Source organism: Leptonotus elevatus, chromosome 4 (genome assembly GCF_054856555.1).
Source record: "Leptonotus elevatus isolate MCC_2025b chromosome 4, RoL_Lele_1.0, whole genome shotgun sequence".
Classification (NCBI taxonomy): domain Eukaryota; kingdom Metazoa; phylum Chordata; class Actinopteri; order Syngnathiformes; family Syngnathidae; genus Leptonotus; species Leptonotus elevatus.
The window spans coordinates 18,069,621-18,089,889 of NC_141242.1; the positions used below are offsets into that span (position 1 = coordinate 18,069,621).

The window sequence follows — 20,269 nt, forward strand, 5'->3', positions numbered from 1 at the left end:
TTTTGTATGTACTAGTAGATTACTTTTTAATGATTGTAGTAAAAAAGAAAAGAAAAGCTAGTCGTGGCAGATGGCACATCCACTTAAATAAGAGCTTAAGCTAGCCGCAGCACGGAGTCTTCACTCGGCCGGCCCATGTTCATGGCTCCAGCTTCGAGTATGGTGGCCTTAGAGACCGCAGGAAGCCTTCAGCTGGCCGGTGAGTGAGGACAACTAGCCGTTGACTCTTCGCGGGTAAAATGAATCATACAGCTGGTGTGTTCCATTTTAGCACTCGCGGTGAGCTTCGCGTGCCTGTAGTGTCATGAAGGCAATCTTTCATTCACGGTGGAAATGCAAAATGTTTGTAGTCTGTGTATATATTGTGCATATTTGACATGACAATGGTATTGCAAAGTGAGTTCATTTCTAAGGTTCGCCAGCGTCCCCATTTGCAAACTTCCTTGCGTCTGTTAAGTGCATTGTGGCCAACAGTGTCAATTTGGCTCCGTTAGTGCACATTTGGTGGCGTGAAACCGTACACAGCGAAATCCGAAGTGTAAATTTAACTCCCATAGTGTTAAATTTAACACTTTCCCTGAGTTTATATAGTTCTCACCAGTTCAGAGTTAAATTTACACTTCCAAAATTGTAAACATTTACACACCCATAGTGTTATTGACACTTTTTACACTTTAAAGTGTTATCTACTTTCACCTATCAGTGTTATTTTTTCACATTAGTGTTATTTTTTTAACACTTTTAAAGTGTTATTTCCTTTCACTTTTTGGTTGTAATCTCTCAGTTTTGTTGTCACTTTTAACCACGAAGTGATTGGAACGGAGACTATAATTGCTATTCTCTCGGACCAACAAAGAAGTGCGCAGACACGGTTCACCTGGTGCCGGCCGATCACAAGTATAACTAACTTTGTTAAACTAAATGAAGCGACCCCTCAGTGCAACACTTACAGCAAAATAAGATGATATTGTGCAAAGAAGATGGCATGGCATGTATAAGTTAACGAGGCCGTGTCGGATGAGCTTGGTGCTACCCCCTACTTCAAGCTTGTACAGCACGCTCTGAGCTTCAGTGTCATGAGTGAGTTAAACAATAAAATGAAATGTCTATTGCCCAAAAAATGGCTGGTGGAAATTCTGTTTGGCTGGTTAGTTTAGAGAGTCATAAGCCATACTGTCTGGTGATTTAGAAACCTGGTTACACCCATTGGGCTAGCCAAAGCTAGCGACATGAGACAAACCCCGATTCAGTTTCTTTATCCAGTGAAGTGTGTGCCTGTCACGGTTTTTCTTTGTCTAATTGTAAGTTTGTAACATACTGTTCTTGTTTGCTTGTTTCAGTAATGAAAGTATTTCGGTCTGAAACTGAAAATGCACTTTTGGCCATTTCTGTAATCCACGATTTAGAAATTTGTACCGTGTGAAGGTTGGTGGTGCCCCGACACAGCAGTGTAAAGGCCCGGGCCATCGAGTCACCATTAATGTCGAACCCTGACAAATATAGGCAATATTCTGTAAGGAATTGACTCACCTTTCTAAGATTGTGTGGTTGTCCTTCTAACATTTACTTCCATCTTTTCAGAGAATTTCTCGGGCTCAGGCAGGGTTTCTTGGTCACCCTTCTTACAAAGGCTCTTCTACCTAGATTGCTCAGGTTGGCCAGGCAGCCACCTCTAGAAATAGTCCTCGTTGTTCCAAAGTTCTGCCATTTAAGAATTATTTAAGAGGCCACTGTGCTCCTAGGAGCATGAGTAAGTACAGCGGAAAATTATTTGTAACCTTGCCCAGTTCTGTGTCTTGCCACAGTACTGTCTCTGAGTCCTTCCAGGCAGTCCCTTTAACCCCATGGATTGTTTTTTTTTACTATGATATACTTTGTCAGCCTTTCCAAGCCATGTCCTGTATTTAAATTAAACACAGATGGATTTACATCGCACACGTTAATAATGGTTTATACTGGATGTTTGCGTGTATACTATATTTGTATACAGTATTAAAGATGATTGGGAGAATGGAAGGTCTAGTCTAATATTGAATACAAGACACAGCAGAACTTGTGTGCTTAAAATTAGGTACCGCATGATTTTTAATTTGAAACATCTCTGTATGTATATGATCAATTTTAATGATTTTTTCCCCACAAAAATAAAGAAGAATGCTTACTCTTTCTATCATATTATTATATTATATACATATATTTTTTCTTGTTATTCCCTTTAAAAATTGCAGAGAAATAATCCATAGAAACACCACTACTATTGATTGGTTTGATCATCAAATCTGCTGGTCAAACTCACGTCTGAACAAGTGATGAGTGCACTAAGACACAATTTTAGATTTGGAATTATTGAGTTTGAAAAAGCTGTGAGCCATCCAGCAACTAATGTCAGAAAGGCAGTTTTTTACAGCAGCTAGGCTTCGAGGGTCCTCTGGTCTCAGGGAAAGGTATATGTGTATGCCATCTGCATAGCAGTAGAAGAACATGTTATGGCTCTCAATAATTTGGCCAAAAGGCAGTATAAATGGAAAATAAGTTTGGGCCTAAAACCAATCCTTGCGATACACCACAGGCAAGGGTGGAAATGCCAAAACAGTATTAGTCTCTGATGACCGCAAATGTTGGCTGTAAAAGATAAGAATGAAACTAACTTAGTGCAGTATCCCAGTGTTAAGATGATCAATTAAAATATTGTGGTCAACCGTATCCAAGGCAGCACTGAGATCCAACAAGATGAGTATCAGCTGTTAAAAGCAGATCATTTGTTACTCTGAGGAGGGCTGTTCAGCTCCGAAGCCAGATAATATGAATTAATGAATCAATCAATTAATCAATGCAGTTGCTGGATGCTGGAAAACTGTTTCATGAGCTATTCTACGTCTTTTTGAGAATTATAAGGTCATTTGGTATGATAGTACGGAAGACAGAACAAAGTCATTCAAATGTGTTTACGTAAACAGTATAACAATATGTTTTTACATTTCCGGTACTAATGGAATTTTTTTTAAATCCAATTTATAACTATAATAATATCCATTTTATCACAGTGTTTCCCACAGATTTAAAATCTATTTGGGTGGGTGGACTCCGGCGGTGGGGATGGGAGGCGGGTTAGACGGGAGGTGTGTCTCAGTCCTGCTACTACGTCTCCTCTAGCCTCACGATCCACAAGTGAGTGACGGCGAACTAACGTTACATGCGGTATATCCTGTCGCGACAATTTTTTTTCTTTTAAAATATATGTTTAGTAAATATTCTTGAAAACTGCTTGGGTGGTGGCCAATGTACTTGGGTGGCCCGCCCAAGTATTAACATGGTGTGGGAAACACTGCCCTACTATAGCATACATTGTGAAAGACTTATCAACACTGTTTACTAGGGTGGTGTCATTAAAGCTAGGCAAAAAGGAGAGCCCCTTGGGAGGTGTGTAGGTGAAAACAAGGACTGGTGCATTGGCAAGAGGCGGCAAGAGAAGAAAGGGATCTTTCGGGGCATCTGTGATCCTTGTAGTGCGTCAGAGAAGATATCACTGTCTGTATTGAGAGTTCCACTCCATTGGCAGCAGAAAGACAGGAAAAAGCAAAAAAGAGTGAGGGGCGCAAACGACCCTTTCTTTCCTCCATGGGTAGCAGGGGTATTTTGGAAGGAGTTGCCATGGATACCCCTCTGGTCTGGGATTTGTAATGTGATATCTGGCTGCCAAACCGCAATCTCTAAGTGGGAGAAAGTGGGAGTGTTTGCATTTGTGAGTGTTCTATGAAAGCGTTGCCTGTGTTTCTGTATATGTTTGGAAAGGATTACCTGTAATGTTTTTCCAACATGCTTGCGTGCGTCTTTGGATCCACTGGGTCATTATTTTATTGTTTATGGAGAGACAGGTCAGTGTCTTACAAAGGTAGTCATATTTCCCTGCGGATTTTCTCAGCAACCGCAAACACGCATAGAGCCACACACATCTTACCTCTGTCTCCCACTCACACAGGGACCTCCAGTTGGCTTGGGGAGGGAGGGTATTAGCATTTTACAACTTTGCTTACGGCTTTCCCTGAGCCGTGGGCTGCCATTCTCATGATTCCTAGCTACATGTACCAGACACACACACGCACTCAAATGACCACAGTGGAATGTTTGTTTTTTCATGTTATAATATATAACTCTTCCCATGGCAACATCATTGACAACAACCGCCTCTTGACCTGACCAAAAGCAAGTTGTCAAAAAGATTTAAAGAATTTTTGATGACCTGGCCATTGGCCTGTCAAACATATTGGTAGATAGATGAGTTCATCTTAAACTCTCTTCCTCCTCTGCGTACTGTACTAAGTTTCTGAAAGAAATGACAATTGATTTATGTATATGATGCAAGACTGCTCGTCTGACAACTCTGCTCCCCGCCTTGCTACACAGACGCATGCACATGCACCACTTTCACTCCCCAAGTTCCCTGTCCTCCCTCCACTTGGTGAGATCTGACAAGAAAAAACACGACGTCATTATCATCTCTAGCTGGGGAAGTGGTTAACCAGCATTCCCTAGTTAATAAGTTTTTCCACCTTGATGCAAACTGTGCTTGACCAGAAAATTGATCAACACGTTGTCTTGTTATTTCGGTAAGAGTGGTAGATAGCTTGATAATAATGTCTCTTTGAGTGCTTGTCACAATTTGCTTGACTAAGTCAATTTACCATTCACAAATACCCAAATATCAATTACATATACACTTCTTTTTCGCTTTTACTTATTTTTGATTCATTTATACTTGCATCGATGTCGGGTGTTTTGGTTTGGCCGTATTTTGTTGCCATGTGTTGCTGTTACAGGGGAAGTTGAAAATGTTCCGAAGAGGATATGCGCGGTAGGATAAGAGTTTGGTTAAGAGACCGTGTGCTTGTCCTGTAAGTACTGTGGTTTGTGATTGGCCGACACATTTGGATTCTACCAACCAATTGCCTTTTTGCTGCCAAGGAGACGAAGATTAGTTGCTTAGAGGAGAGGATCTGCAGCGCGCAGCCCGATGCTGCCGTCCACAATGGTGCAGCGGAAGTTAGCTTAGTACGTTCACGAGCAGCCTGGAAAGAATGAACAGAATGGATGACAATGTGATGTGGATGCGATACTTTTTATAAGTGGCTCGGAGCTGACTGGTTACTGTGACTTGTCCACAAGTAGCATGCCACTTCTGATTGGTGATCTTGAGGGTGTTGGACCGCTTTAAAAAATAATATATATATTTTTTTAATTGCAGCTTTGATGTTAACAAAACCGCATTGTCTGACATCACGATTTTGATCACAAAAACAAAAATTTGTTCAGCTCTCTTAAATATATTTATAATTTCATGTATACTTTGTCTAGAAAGCAAAGTGTGGAGAGTCACTGTCTCCAAAATGCATGCGTGCAGTCAGTCATTGCCAACAGTCTCTCCTCTCTTTTAGGCAATCCGCTTCTTCCTTGACAATTGTGGCCTGTTTTTGCGGTTCACTACAAAATAATGCTGTCCAGTATACTCAAAACTTGATTCCGGGTTACTGTTTTCCGTTGCACAGGTATATGTGCAGTGCATAATCGCTTAAGTGTGCTGCGAACAGTTGCCACATGTAGCAGAAGATTGCAACTGCAGTCAATTTTGGGCAAAGTATCTAAAATAGGTAGAAAACCAGCAATTGGCGATGTCTCAGATGTTTCAGTCTTTATTGACCTCAGATGGTCTTGATTACTATTTATTTTATAATTACTCATATTTCAGTTAAAGTAAGGATTCTGTGGTTTCATATGGACCACCACTACCACAAATGTAACCACATTTATTGTGCCTTAAAATAATAAACATTAATCAGGAGGAGATTAAGTAATCCTTTCCTTGTCTTCATTCCATGTTCTGCCCTTTTATTATTTGTTGTTGTTTTGTGTTGGGGACAGGAGCTGTTTTGTAATGTATCATATCAGTATTTTAACATTTGTCAAACACCCCTAACATTATGGAAACACCGAAGTCTCATAATACCTTACCTAAGTTGCATATCTCCAAAACCTCCAAAATCTTCACAAAGTGCAATAAGTCAGGTCTTTCATAAATGTAAGAAAATAATTTTAAATTCATGTGAACAGTACATTTCAAGAAAACGGTCAGATAAAAAAAAAGGCCTTTAAAATTATATATTTTTTAATACATTTGTGGGAAAAAAGAGATATTAAAATAATCGATGCATGGTTTTATGAATCGATATTGAGCTTGAAAAGGAAAATGTATCTGATATCAATTGATTGTTTTTTTTAAACCCAGCCCTATTTGTTTCTAGAAATACCAATTTTTTTTAATAGGGACCTAATCTATAGCATGCATGCAAGTAAGATCAAATAATCAGGGTCTGTTAGTCTGAATAATATAAATCTTGCTTGCAGTTCAATTTTCTTTAAATGTATTTTAAAAGTTTGGTTTCAGTTGACCTAATGCAGTGATGAGATTTTTCTTATGTCATGTACATGTACTAACTGTCTCACAATTGGTCTTTGCATTCTGTGATGATTACACTTGTAAGTAATATCAGCTGTTCTTTATTTGCCAGGTGCCAACAAGAAGAGGAATCACCTTAACCAGAGGGTGAAGCGGCCTGACTATAAAGTAGCATATGTTCAACTGGTAAGAAGAAACGTCAACATCTTCCCTGTCTGTGTGTTGTTTGGAGAACATTAGCTCGTTGACTCCTGTCTTGTTCACCGTGGGGGGGCGGAGACCTCTCAACACTGAACCCTCTTTTACACTGCACTGTATGTACACTGCCACAGCTGCACTTGGCTCATCTTGCCTCAGTTTGTGGTGGTCGATTTTCCACTATAATAGTGGACAGCCTCAGCAGTTGCGTGAAATTGATCTAACGTCACTTTTTTTTTTTTTTTAAAGCTGCATAAAATACATTATTTGGAGAGACATGCAAAAAAAAAAAACTGGAATAATGGAGTATTTTGCTTTTCCCAGCCATCTAAGGACTTTTTAAAGTTGGGTAGTGAAGTTGTTGATGCCATTGGTGACGATGAATTGAGTAAAGCATGGTGTGTTTTAGGTTAGTTCTATGTTAAGTTTGAACTGAATGTCATTTAGTAATTACACATCAAAAGGTCAGTAAAAAGACTGAGCAGCACCCTGCCCTCTTTAGAAAATAGAATGCATAAGGGTTGGAAACTGGCATTGAAGGACAGTCAGATATTTTCAGAGGTTGAAGTTGACATGAGTGGAGATGTGCATGTGAATTTTGGTGACAATTCATAAAATGTTTGTGTCATTAAGCGATGTGTAGCTTTTGTACATACATGTTTACATACCCCAAAGGTAAGTCAATTTTCAAGTACAATTGTATGTTGAATCTTTAATTTACACACACAATTGGCCAGAAATCATTTGAGCAACTGCCTTTATTGTTTGGGGTTTACTATTTTGGGGATAAATTGTTGTTGAGTAATAAATAGATCACCACCGAAAGGAGTAAAATTTAAGATTTAAGATGTGCACCAATGCTTTGTAGCCGCATGTTCACATGACCATGGGTAATTTCACATTTATATATATATATATATGGGCAATTAAAAGTCTCTTCTCTAACCAAACCTTAACTAACATTTTAAGAGGAGGTCAAGAGGGGAGGAACCATGTGTTGGGCGGTGCATGGCACATCCCGGCACCTGTGGGAAACTTGTAACTGAAATTCGCATCAGTTAAACGGGAAATCATCCCAAAATAATTTTTGTGTAGTAGTCTAAATATAGTATTATGGTTAATATTGCGCTAGTGGAATATGAGTTAAGCAGCAAAATAAAGCAGTTTTTATCCATGTCAGGGGGCATTTTTAGCTAGTAACGATGTTCGTGCTTATTTATTTTCCCTACGACGAAAACAAAGATGACATTTTCATCCGTTGCCGTGATTGGTCAAAACAAACGTGCACAAGATGCCACATCGTCGAATCAGCTCGAAGTATTGTACAGCAAGTTCCTCTTTTCCCAAACGGATCTGCCGAGTGAAGTTCCAGATTGATAATGTGAAGAACTCCCTTGAGTGAATCACAATTATCAATCTGATTTGTGAGGTTTGCGCTGGATTTGTAAGATGTCCGGCGTTAACGAAGTAATTGGTGGTTCATATAGCCCGGAATACCAACAAACACTTAACCAAACACTTAACTGAACACTTAACCACCGGTCGATGGCGGGGGCGGGTATTTAATGTAACCCATACATAAAGTGGTTACTAAAACGGTACTTTGCATGCTAAAACATACGGTAGCATGCATGCAGGAGCAACACAATAGGAGCAAAACAGTGAGTTTGGCTGTACTTTATTCAACAATTTAACAATGAACTCATGTTATTTTTTAACCAGTCTTCATCCACAAATCCATCAAAGTCCTCATAGTCTGTACAGCTGAGCAATTTTTCCATCAAACATGTCAGGTTCTGCCTCGTCATTATTGGGCTCAGTTTCGGAATGATGCAGGCTTTCGTGAAAGCTCGAACAACAGTGCCAGCAGACACGATCGTCCAGGCGTCCACAATCCATTCACATACGGTGGCGTACTTGCCCGACGCTGCCTCCCAGTTTGGTGAAAGTGTGTTCGCCGTCTCTCATCGAGCGCTCAAACGCTGCTCGGAACTTCAATTTGAACGCCTAGTTTCCGCCAATGTCCACTGGTTGGAGACCTGGAGTTCCTTCGTTAATACTCCCGGAATGATGACAAACTCCAAGTTATTTTTCTTGCTTCTTCCACCGATGTGAAATTCTCTCGCACCTCCATGTACAACCGCGTAACTAATAGTTTGTAAGCATGTGTCTTCGCTGATGTCCTTTTCCAGATTCCTTGGCCAAACCGATGTTGTTTTACAAAGTGCAAATACTGGCAGTATTTTGTTATCCGTTCCTGCTCGGTCTTGCGGCCGGAGTACGGGTCGTCTCCGCGTATAGCGCCCGATGCACGTCGCCAAAAAGGTGGGGTCCAAACGGGGTAGATGAAATGAACTGCACTAGACAGGAGGTCACACTGTAGGTCTGGTATTTTATTTTTTTCTGTCTTTTTATTCACTTTCTCGATTCATCTCCACATTCAAGTACATACATCTTCGACATACACACGGCATGCACAGCCATTCACAGTGGCTCGAGGAAGTAGCCAACCAGGAACAAGTGTGAAACCCGCCCACCAATCAGAAACTCGCGTTGGCACACCAAAATTTGCCCCGTTGCTTGGCTGGAAGGATAACGTCTCTGGAACTCGGTGCACACAAAAGGCGCATCTTTTTTTGCTCTCTTTTTTTTGCTGGCTCGAAGGAGTGGCGGGTTGGATTTAGGCGGGTCGGAGCGCCGCTGCTAAATTATTATAACGGAAACGCTGTCAGGTCTCAGGTAACAAGCAATCACAGCACAGCTTCAGAAAACAGGTGAGCTCTGATTGGTTGTTGCCTGAGCTCTGAGCAACATTGATCTCATCTTCAGTCGACAGCAAGTGGCAGCAAAATGGCCGCCCCGTGAGATGGATAAAAACTGCTGGATTTTGCTTCATAACTCATATTCCAAAAATTTTATATTAATCAGAATGTCATGTTTACCATAGTGAGGTCACATATAACATATTATTGTCAAGAAATGTATAAGGATGACTTCCACTTTGATTGCTTGACTGTTGTATTGCACCTAATGACAGCAAGCAAAGATAAGCCAAGATGTGTGCCAAACCAGTCCTTATTGCTCGCAGCGAGCATTGTAATAAATCTCACCTTTAACACTCATACAATCCGCATATAAATACTATATGTCAATACAAACATTTGGAAACTGCACAAGAGAAGGGAGACAAAGCACACAGATGTCATGTGGGCAGCTGATTTTTCTCCACATTGACACCTCATCTAAGTCATTTAGTCATTACAAATGTGAAACTCAGTCTGAACAAATTAGCCAAAATCTTTATTTGAATTTAGGAACTATTACATTTTCAGTGCTTAATCGCAAATGCACACGCAAACACCTTAGGTTTTGTTTTGTTTTGGCTCGGATTAAGTTGCATGTTTTTTGGGGGGGGGGTTTTGTAGGCCAGTGAATGCACTGGCCAATGGCCGAAGGGCCGTAAACTGGAAGCTCCAAACAGGTTATTTTATGGCTCAGAAAGATTCTCATCTGGCAACCATGGACCACAAAAGGACCTGCAGAATGGAAATATTTATTTTTATGTGTCTTTCTATCATGTTTGAGTGAGAAACAACAGAAAAATGGGAAAGTTAAACTGCCTTGTTAATTATAATAGGAGGGAGAACATGTTTTGACTGACACTAGATGGCAACGTTTTGCCTCGTTCCTACAAAACCAATTATTGCGTGCATCCAACGTTATTGCCTTTTAGCTGCCTCAAAGTAGATCCTTAGGGTTTTGTGTGTGGTGTAGGGTTGGGGGATGAGACTAATTCATTGGCAAATCTGAAATGTCTTGTTAAGGTACAATCATTGCTGATTTCATGGTCTGCTGCCTAAAAAAAAAGTATTAACCCCTGAGAGATATCTTGGTGGGGGATTATATGACTATAAAAAAGAAAAAAGAAAAAAAAAGAGTAATTGTATTGCATTGTGCAGCTGCAAAAACACTTTTTGGGTTTGGTGGGGCCAGCAAAGATTTACTTTCCCCCCCTACTTTGACTAAATTTCATTTATGTGACTTATGTTAATGTTTTTCAATTGGAAAAATTCACATTCAATAAGTGGCCAACTTATTATCCACAGTAGAATCTTCCCCTTGACCTTGAAAATCAAGAAGTCTTGTTAACAAAGGTGACTCATTTTATCCTTTAAACAACATTGAACACATGGACTTTTGAGCCCCTTAACTGGCCCCCTTCAAAAACAAGAAAAGGGGTTTTCCATTCAGAAGAATGGATCTCTCTGCTTTTCTGAACCGTTGTACGGCTGACAGCAGTTCTCGGTTCCTTTGTAAACAATTTCCTCAAGAATACAATGCCATTCACGACACTGTAGCATGCTGCCGATGTGTTTATCTGGCTGGGAAGGCGGTGTAGGGAAGGGGCGCAGGATGTGGGTGTCCAGCCACGATGCTTTCTGTTGCTGATCTCCGGTCTGCGTGAAGCTGCGGCTCTGTTGAGTAGCCGGCTTGACGGGGAAATGTTGCTTATCTGTGAGGAATTTTATTATTTTCAACTATTTGGATTGCTGTGGCTCCCACTCCATTCCCTCCCTCTTCTTCCTTTTCACCTAGTCACGCAAACACAAGCTTTCCTCGCACAGCCCCGTCTGCCTGGCTGTCGCTCTGCTTCCTTCCCTTCCCTGGCCTGCCTCACCCTTGCTTATCACATCAATTAACATGTTTAACTTGTGCCACTTGTGCCCTCAATGCCCTCTGTGCTTCGCCCATTTTCACCCGTTATAATGAGAACAAATTATTTCAAAGTGCCTGTTTTAAAATTCTAATAATGTTGCCTTGTTTTTTTTATTCTATTCTATTTTATGCATGATGTGTTCTAAATTGTTTTGCATGTAAAATTTAAGTTAAAGAAACATTTGAGTTTTATTTTTACGCTGGCGTCAAGTTGGAAGCCTTGTAACTTTTAGTCAATCCACACGTGTGTCATTTTTACGTATTAGTGACCAATCTAAAGTGTTGAAAATAGCTTGATCTCTTTGATGATGCAATGTTAAAGGGATTACATCACGGTATTTTAAACCCTTCCACAGTTTACTGTAGGCATATAATGATTTAATCTTACCTTTGACACCATGGCTACGTATTGTTTTAAATGAAATATTAGGTGTTTTGCTGGTTATTTTTCTAATGCGGAAGTAAAATGCCCAGTTCAGTGAAACCCCGCCTCTCCCCGTGTGATTGGCGAGCCGGCTGCTGGATCCCTGCGTTTGGCCACGCAAGCCATGAATTCTTCAATAAACATTTGAATCAAAACTCCTCCTTGCCGCAAGAAATTGTGGAGTAAGAGAGGAGGAGAGGGAAGAAAAGAGAGGAAAGAAAGAGGGGAAAAAATCAAAAACTGACGGCCAATTGTCATTGCACTTTGGCATTACAAATGTGAAGGATAATTGATTGCTTTTAATTCATTTGGACAGAATGTTTACTGATAAAGGCTACTTTTGTCACTAGCCCATGGAGGTCTCAGAGAAAGTGAGCGTGTGTTTAGTCCGCAGAGGCGGTGCGGGGGTGGATCCGTTCCTAATGACGTCAAACAGTGACAACAGTTTGTTTTCTCAGGTTGGGAGGGGCTGGTGCTTGGAGAGCAGAATTACCTAGAATTTCTTATAGAGGGGGCGAATGGAGGAAAACTTCGGTGATGTTTTTGGTGAGGAATTAGCATTTCAACATAGCTAAAAGCTCCAAAAAGTTGATTTTCCACATTGCTGTCCTTTTAATGCTTTTTCACCAGGAGAAACATTTGGAGTTGATTTAGAAAAACATGAACACTAATTTTCAAGCACTTTTATTAACTTTTGCTACTTTGGATTGTTCAGATGAAATGAGTTCTAAATGGCCAAGGCTGCTACATCGACAAGGAGCTGCTGAGGTGATGCCTTGGACTGGAATAACGGGAAGTTAGAAGGTATATGACATTTTAGGGTGACTGCAAAATATGTGGTGTTTCTAACTGACCATTTACTGCCAAGGTATACAAAGAAAAAACTATACATTCCTAGCCTGTTAAGCCACACCCTTTTTCTTGAACAAAATTAAGTTGGTCAGGTCTGTTTTTAAAGAAGAAGAAGAAGAAGTTGTGTATCAAAACTGAGCCACTCATGACACCACGAATCATTAAAGTTTTGACCGTAACAATTTACGGCATTCAGTACTTTCTCTGTTCGAATAGCCATGTTGAATTTACTCCATATCCACCCACCGCTACTGTTTGCTCATGGACTGGTATAAGAATATTATACATTTTATATGTACGGCTGTGTGTTTTGATCTTTTCACTGTCTGTTTGGTCAAGTTTATCCCAGAAATGCACTTGATGCCGACAGTGACCAGACACATCCGCTGGTTACATCCATGAGTCTGGTTTCCAGGCTAATAATACCATCCACAGTAAAAGCATCATCCTCTGAGCTATCCTACACTATTGACAGGCTGTGAAGCATCCTTCAAGAAAGATCAATGAGGGTGGATGGCAGTATGCCTCCACACGGCAAGTCTGGGAGACAATTCTTGCATCCTCAAATAAAAAGGATACACAAACCATTTTGTGGACTTATAAATTCATTTAATGAGATAGTTTTTAATATGCTAGGGGCTCTGATGTTAAACTGTAACTTGATCCAAAATGTTTTTTTTTTGTGGGGTTGATGTAACTCTTGCATTTTTTTAAATAACCTCTATTAAATGCAGATGTCACAGATTATTTGTGTATATATATATATATTTTTTTTTACAACACATTGTTTTATTTATTTATTTATTTTACCGTTTAGCATTACACTGTATTTTGGGTCATTTTGGAGAACAAAGAAAATGTGACAATCAGGAGGTGAGAACTGATAATACTGAAGTTCAACAGTTTTAATAATAGCTGTGTCTCATTAACTGAAAGAAAATACTAAAGGATAGAAAGTTTTCTCTGTCATTGTTTAGTCATTATAGAAATGTATTACCCTTACATAATTACAAGTACAAACCTTGTGACTAAAATATAACTACATATTTCCTATTAAGCAACCTTTGGTCAGGTGTTTCAAATTATCATTATTTTGAGTCCCTGCTTTCACTTTTCACTTGCCATTCTAGTACTGTATATCTTTGAGAGGAAGGAATGTGCCTATATTGTACTTTAATTAGTGTGTTTACATTTTGCAGTAGGGGTGTTAGAAAAAATCAATTTGGCAATATATCGCGATATTACAGTGCGCAATTCTCGAATTATTCGATATGCTGCTGAATCGATTTTTAAACATCAATTTTTTATGGGAATCATCAAAACGTCTTACTTAGGTTTAGGATTCACACATTAAGCATGGAAGAATGTTATATTAATGGAACATTAAGCCTTGATATTTTATTTCAGTGCTGTTCAGACATGAAACAGACTGTTTGTTAAATGCAGTGGCTCAGTTATAAGCTTGAATTGTTAGATAAATAAATTTTCATACAAATCTTAGTGTACATGTACAAGTTTACTGATTAGTATTTTCTAAATTTGGGTAGAATTTTTTTCCCCGCAACAATCAATTTATAGATTCGTATCGGGATTAATCGGTATCGAATCGAATCGTGACCTATAAATCGTGATACGATTCGAATCGCCAGGTACTAGGCAATTCACACCCCTATTTTGCAGAGTCCAATAAACTGATTTGCTTCTCCTGGCAATCAGGCTTTGCGACAAGTGTACTGTTTATGTGACAAGTGTGCTGTACCACACAAGCAATTGTTTCAGCGGTATGTGACTACATTTTGATAGCTTGGCAAATAGCATGACTACCCATCCTCCCGTCATGACGATATTTATAAAAATTTAGCTTTTGCACCACCATGGAGGAGATGATTAGTGACTTATGCTATATTGACACTGGAAGCAAAGGAAACTTTAACCTGCGCAGCTCCGCATCATGTTTAGCCACATAAGCTAGCCAGTCGTAGCTCGCAGGAACGGGACGGAACAGTGAGTAATAGCAAATGACGTCTTTTGCGTTCAGTGATCTCTGAACATTTGTTACCGCGAATGGCGAATAGGGTCCAAATCTCTTCCTTCGGGGAACTTCATATCTTTTATTGTATATACCATTTATACCACACACACCATGATAACATAAGTTTTTGTGATGTTCATTTTATTGTCAGTCATTTTTGTTTTATTTTTAGCATCCTGACAAAAAATATCAAATTAGATAAATTTGTTTTTTATTAGGTGGTATTAATTATTTCCACCATAGAAAGATTTGTTGGCAAGTCAAATGTCCATTTCTCTTTATCCTCCAAGTGATCCTTACTTTGTCTCTTATCCAGAAGCATCTTCTGGCATCTTCCTCACTTCCAGTTTCCCCTCATTTAGATAGCCACGACAACACAAACATGCGCAAATGTGCATGCCCGTAACCTTTCTTGATTACCTCTGACCCCCTGACCTGTAATGACACAGCTGCCACTTTGATCAGCCAATCAGCATACGGCGCCACCCAGGCTCTCAGTTGAGCCGCCACTGGCCTGATAAAGCCCTCTGATAGGCCCCTGCTGATGTATTTCCTGTTTTGCTATGCGTCTTCGTTTTTTATTTTCTCCACCAGCTGGCCATGCATTCCTGAGAGTGGAAGAGGGGGCAGGGGCATTGCTTGGATGTTTACGTTGCATATGCTTGTAGGGGTGACTCTGTGTGTGTTTTTGTCTAGGGGTCTTAGCGTGTGTGTGTGTGTGTGTGTGTGTGTGTGTGTGTGTGTGTGTGTGTGTGTGCGTGCGTGTGTGTGCGTGCGTGCGTGCGTGCGTGCGTGCGTGCGTGCGTGCGTGCGTGCGTGCGTGCGTGCGTGCGCTTGGTAGCCTAGATAGTTCGAGCTAGGGTGCTCGGCGGAGGTGATTGAAATGGAGAGGGTGGGGTTGTTTACATGAGTTGTTGGGGAAGAAATGGGGTACATTGTGGGGGTTGGGGGTGACATAGATGGAAGGGATAATGATAGTGAACAGCTGTTTATGTATGCGTCATGGGGGTTCACGAGGTTTAGGTGTGAGGTATAAAAGTGGGCAGTTCAAGACTGATTCACCGCTTGTTGTTCATCATGGGAATATTTGGTTGTGTTGTTCCTAGTTGTTGTTGTTATCAGCCTAGTGTCCACTTCAACACCAGATGGATGTCAGCATCTTTGTGGGTGGTTGGGTGTGTATTTAGATGGTGATGATTCTCTTCCTGAGAGCTTCGTTACCATGGTCCAAATGTAGCAGGAGCAGGCTGGGAGCAGACATGCCTGGGCATGATAATGCACGTGTGCTTCCATTCATAGACGCGCACACACGCTGTTTGTTACCAGGCAGATGTATTCACTCATGCGTATTTATGTCTCACTGGACGCACTGTGTAGTCTGTCTCTTCCTTGCACCTTATTCATACACCTGTCTGATTCTTGATCTTTGCCACATAAAGTATGCATGCATAAGACCTGGAGTTTCTAAAGACAGATATTTGTTTACAGAACGTGTATAACAGGTGAAAAGTACTGTAATTATTCATTACTGTAATGATTAATCAATCATTTCATTTTTATTCTACCAATAACGTCATTGATATTTTATAGCTCGCCGCAACCTTTTTAACGGCTCATATTCATGTAAAAGGCATAAAAAAAAATCATTAAAAGACAACTCACCATTACGATAAATGTACTGTAGCAAGGCGGTTGTTCTTATCTAATATCTAGTGTTCCATAGCATAGCATGTTGTAAGACAGGACATAGTTGCCAGGCTAAAACAACAACAAAACAACAAGCTTTCTATGTTACCATTTCTACTGTATTTCAATCGGGCCTTTTTTCTTTTTTTTTGAGGATCAACTTGCATATTTTGCGAGTGACTATGGTACTGGTCTCATTTTTGATCAAATATTACCCCACACTTGTAGCATAGTTCGGCTGTATCTTGTACCGTGCCAAATTTTACGACACGGTGTCGCAAAGCAACGCAAGTGTCGTGAATTTGGTTAGCGTGTGCTGTGATATGAATAAAGTTCTTGTTATCATACAATTGTTGCATTATTGGAAATATTTCTTTGCTAGTTCCGTGGTCTTGCTGTTATGATTGTGTTAAGACTAGCAGTGATCAGAAAAATATGGAAATTTGATTAGTATTTTCCAGGTGCTTGAAAAGATATTGAAAAAATGAAGTGTTCTCTAGTTTTCAAAGTGTGAATTTGCTTGGATAATATTTTAGATTTGTAAAACATAAATAGAATGGTGTAATATGCGATTAAAATTGAAATCAGAGAGGTCCACACCCCTAATAGACATGTTTTATGACTCTTTAGGCAAAGTGTATTCAAACACAAATGGTGAAGCAACACAGCTATACAGCTATCATGATTTTCACAGGCAAACAATCATTCCCTGCGAAAAACAACCACTATTGCTGCTTATTGAGTCACTAAGAGGAGTGGTAACTCTTCGTGCTGCATTATACTGTCCTCCGGTGGCTAAGGTGGGCACACCAGAAGGAGCATCAAAATGAATTGAATTGAAGCATTGAGTCATGATGAACTGTTTAATTCTTTACATTGTTTAATTAAGTTGTTATATGTTTTTTTATAAAATACAGACTGTGCTATTTTCCTTATTTAAAAACACACACATTAGGGGAAAAAAAATATTGTATTTTGTTTAGGCCGGAACAGATTAATGGCATTTCCATTCATTTGAGTGGGGAAAGATTGTTTGACATACAATTGTTTTGAGTTTCAAGTGTAGTTAAGGTATAAATTAAACTAACGAATGAATAAAACTTGACCACATTTTTACATACTAGGATTCTTAATTACAGACTCTCATTCAGGGATTTCACAGGTGGCAAATGTCTGAACTTTGGCCTTTGTCTACACTCTAAATACTTATGTTTGAATTGTGTACTTAACAAATTGGATGCCCTTGTGGCTTAAAAAACATCTATGCTAATAAATGACAATTTGTGCAGTGGGTTTGTGTGAATTTGGTGAAGATATTTTAAACAAAAGCTAAACATTTGTATCGTCTGACACTAAATTGCTTTTTTAAAACCCAGATTAGGCAGTTAATTACCCAGACAACGGAATCAGTGTCAACAGAGCAATCTCATCTGACCTTTCCAGGCCTCCCTCTAATACCCAAGACTGTTTTGACACACTGGAGCACCTTTAAATGACCTCACTCGTGGACTGGTCATATTTGCTTATGTTTGTTACTGCAAACTTGGAAGAGGAAATATTTTCCTCAGAACTAATTTGAATCAGATTTTGTGAAGGGGACAACCTTCACCACACATCTGTCCCCCACTCCACTGTTTTTGGATTGTAGGACTGAGGTCTGGAGAGAGGAGCAACAGTGAAGAGAGATTCTGAGCGTGGATGTGTTTCTCTTGTGTCATTGAGAAAGTAAGAGTGAATGTGTGGGCCACCCAGAGGCCTGGCTGCTGAAGCTGTTAACACTAATCTAGCCACATCTCTCCAATTTTTGCATCTTCTTTCCTGCCTTTGCCATTTCTACTCAGTCATTCTTTTCTGTAATTAAGATAATTAAATTAAAAAAACATTAAACCGTATCATACGCAAATAAACTATAGACTGAAAGTCTACAGTGGCCTGTTGCAGAGGTTGCAATAGCATGGAATGTGTGCAAGGAACCTGAGGTGACCAGAATTTTTCCTAAAAATAAAATCTCTGATTTTTTTAACAAAAAAATTGATTTACGATTTTCCCCCTGATTATTATTATTATTATTATTATTATATATTTTTACATAAACCAATAACTTTTGCTTTTATTTGATCAGTTAACAAAAGTAACCATATTACTTCTCTTGGAATCAATGTGCAAAACTTCTATCTTGAATCAAATACTTGTCCTTGTGCAAATGACTCCTCCACGGTAACATAGTAAACTGTATATTTGGGGGGGGTGGTTGTTTGCTGTTGTTGAGTTCCTCTCGTATGGAGTGTGTGAGGACACGACTGGCAGAGCTAACGCTACGGAAGCCCACGGGGGCGAACGGGAGATATATATTTATATATATATATTTATATATTTTTTAATCGTCCACAACAAAACACTCTAATTAATAAAAAAATATATTTATCGCCCAGCCCTAACCTGAATAAGTCGATACTGCAGATGTGAAACAGTTGAAAAAGAAATAAGCAACAGAAATATAAATGTGTCAGTTGTGACTACTGCATGAATAGTATATTATTTATGTAAAATAATTATTGTTTTAAATATAAATGGTTGTGAACATGACACTGTTGAGAGAAGTGGTGGTATACAAAGTCAACTGATGATTGATTACGGTCATTGCTCTTAGTTACAGGTAACTCTATCCATCTTCTTAACCGCTTACCTTACATATAGCATAACTATGTGAAAAAACAAAGTTGTCATATTGTACTTGTGAGGAAAGTTGGTTGGGGAAAAATCTGTCCAGATGTGGATCTTTTTTTGATATGCAGTCACTACAAAGGTTGCCTATTATGTTTCAATTTTAATTAGTGCTGTTGGGCGTTTACAATTTTTTATATAATTAATTACAGGTGCTTGCGTGGGTTTTCTCCGGGTACTCCGGTTTCCTCCCACATTCCAAAAACATGCATGGCAGGTGAATTGGACACTCCAAATTGTCCATAGGTGTGATTGTGAGTATGATTGTTCGTCTCTGTGTGCCCTGTGATTGGCTGGCAACCAGTTCAGGGTGTACCCCGCCTACTGCCCGAAGCCAGCTGGGGTAGGCTCCAGCAACCCCCGCGACCCTTGTGAGGACAAGCGGTACAGAAAATGGATGGATGGATGGATGGATTTTTAATTAATTAATCTAATTAATATGTGTTAATCTCATATCTGCTAAAGGTCCCCAAATAAATGATTTGAATTCTATGACATTACAAAATTGTAGTGCATGACTAATCAATTGAATACACCAGGAATAGAAATTTTGAATGACACATTTCTATTGTTGAAGTGTGCCAGCCTGCCCGACTGAGAGCTTTTCAACGGTGTATGTCCCGACGCTCCGTTCCGTTGCCACTCGCGATCAATTGCGTTATTTTTATAACACACTAATTTGCACGTAATTAATTAGTCTAGATGAATGCGTTAAACTGGCAGCCCTAATTTTCATTTTCATTAAAATAAGTAGACAGTTGTTGATGTCAGAGAGGTAGTAGCACTTCATAGTCGGAAAGCCAAGGGCAACAACATGCGGAAGTTTTTCTGGACACACCACAGCAATCAGCTGAAGTCAGCTACTTCTTTTATCTAGTGTAAGACACAGCCATCATGACAAGTAAAGAACTGGAAACACATTTGTTAATTCTCAGCTTCTTGCCTGCCAAAATCTATAGCCTTGCAAGATAACACATTGCCAAAACCTTGTCCAATAAACAAGCTACTTATGAGTCCATCTGACTTTGGTTTATTTACTAGCTGCACTTTTCTAGTACTTGGGTATTGTGACCTTAAATGAACTAAAGAGAACGTTAAAACAAGGTCGATTTTTTTTCCACCTGTGGTAAGGCCCAAGAAAGCTGACTTGAAAATATAAATTGGCTCGTAATGCTGTCCTTTTTTG

At 39.6% G+C, this 20,269-nt stretch overlaps 1 protein-coding gene across 1 annotated transcript in view; it reads left to right on the plus strand.

The window, feature by feature from the left end:
- Nucleotides 1-20,269, plus strand: part of mrpl23 (mitochondrial ribosomal protein L23) — a 47,777-nt gene that overhangs the window by 17,612 nt on the left and 9,896 nt on the right. Inside the window, exon 4 of the mRNA XM_086072570.1 lies at nt 6,564-6,637. Within this exon, the coding sequence (XP_085928696.1) occupies nt 6,564-6,637 (74 nt within the window). The remainder of the gene's footprint in view (nt 1-6,563; nt 6,638-20,269) is intronic.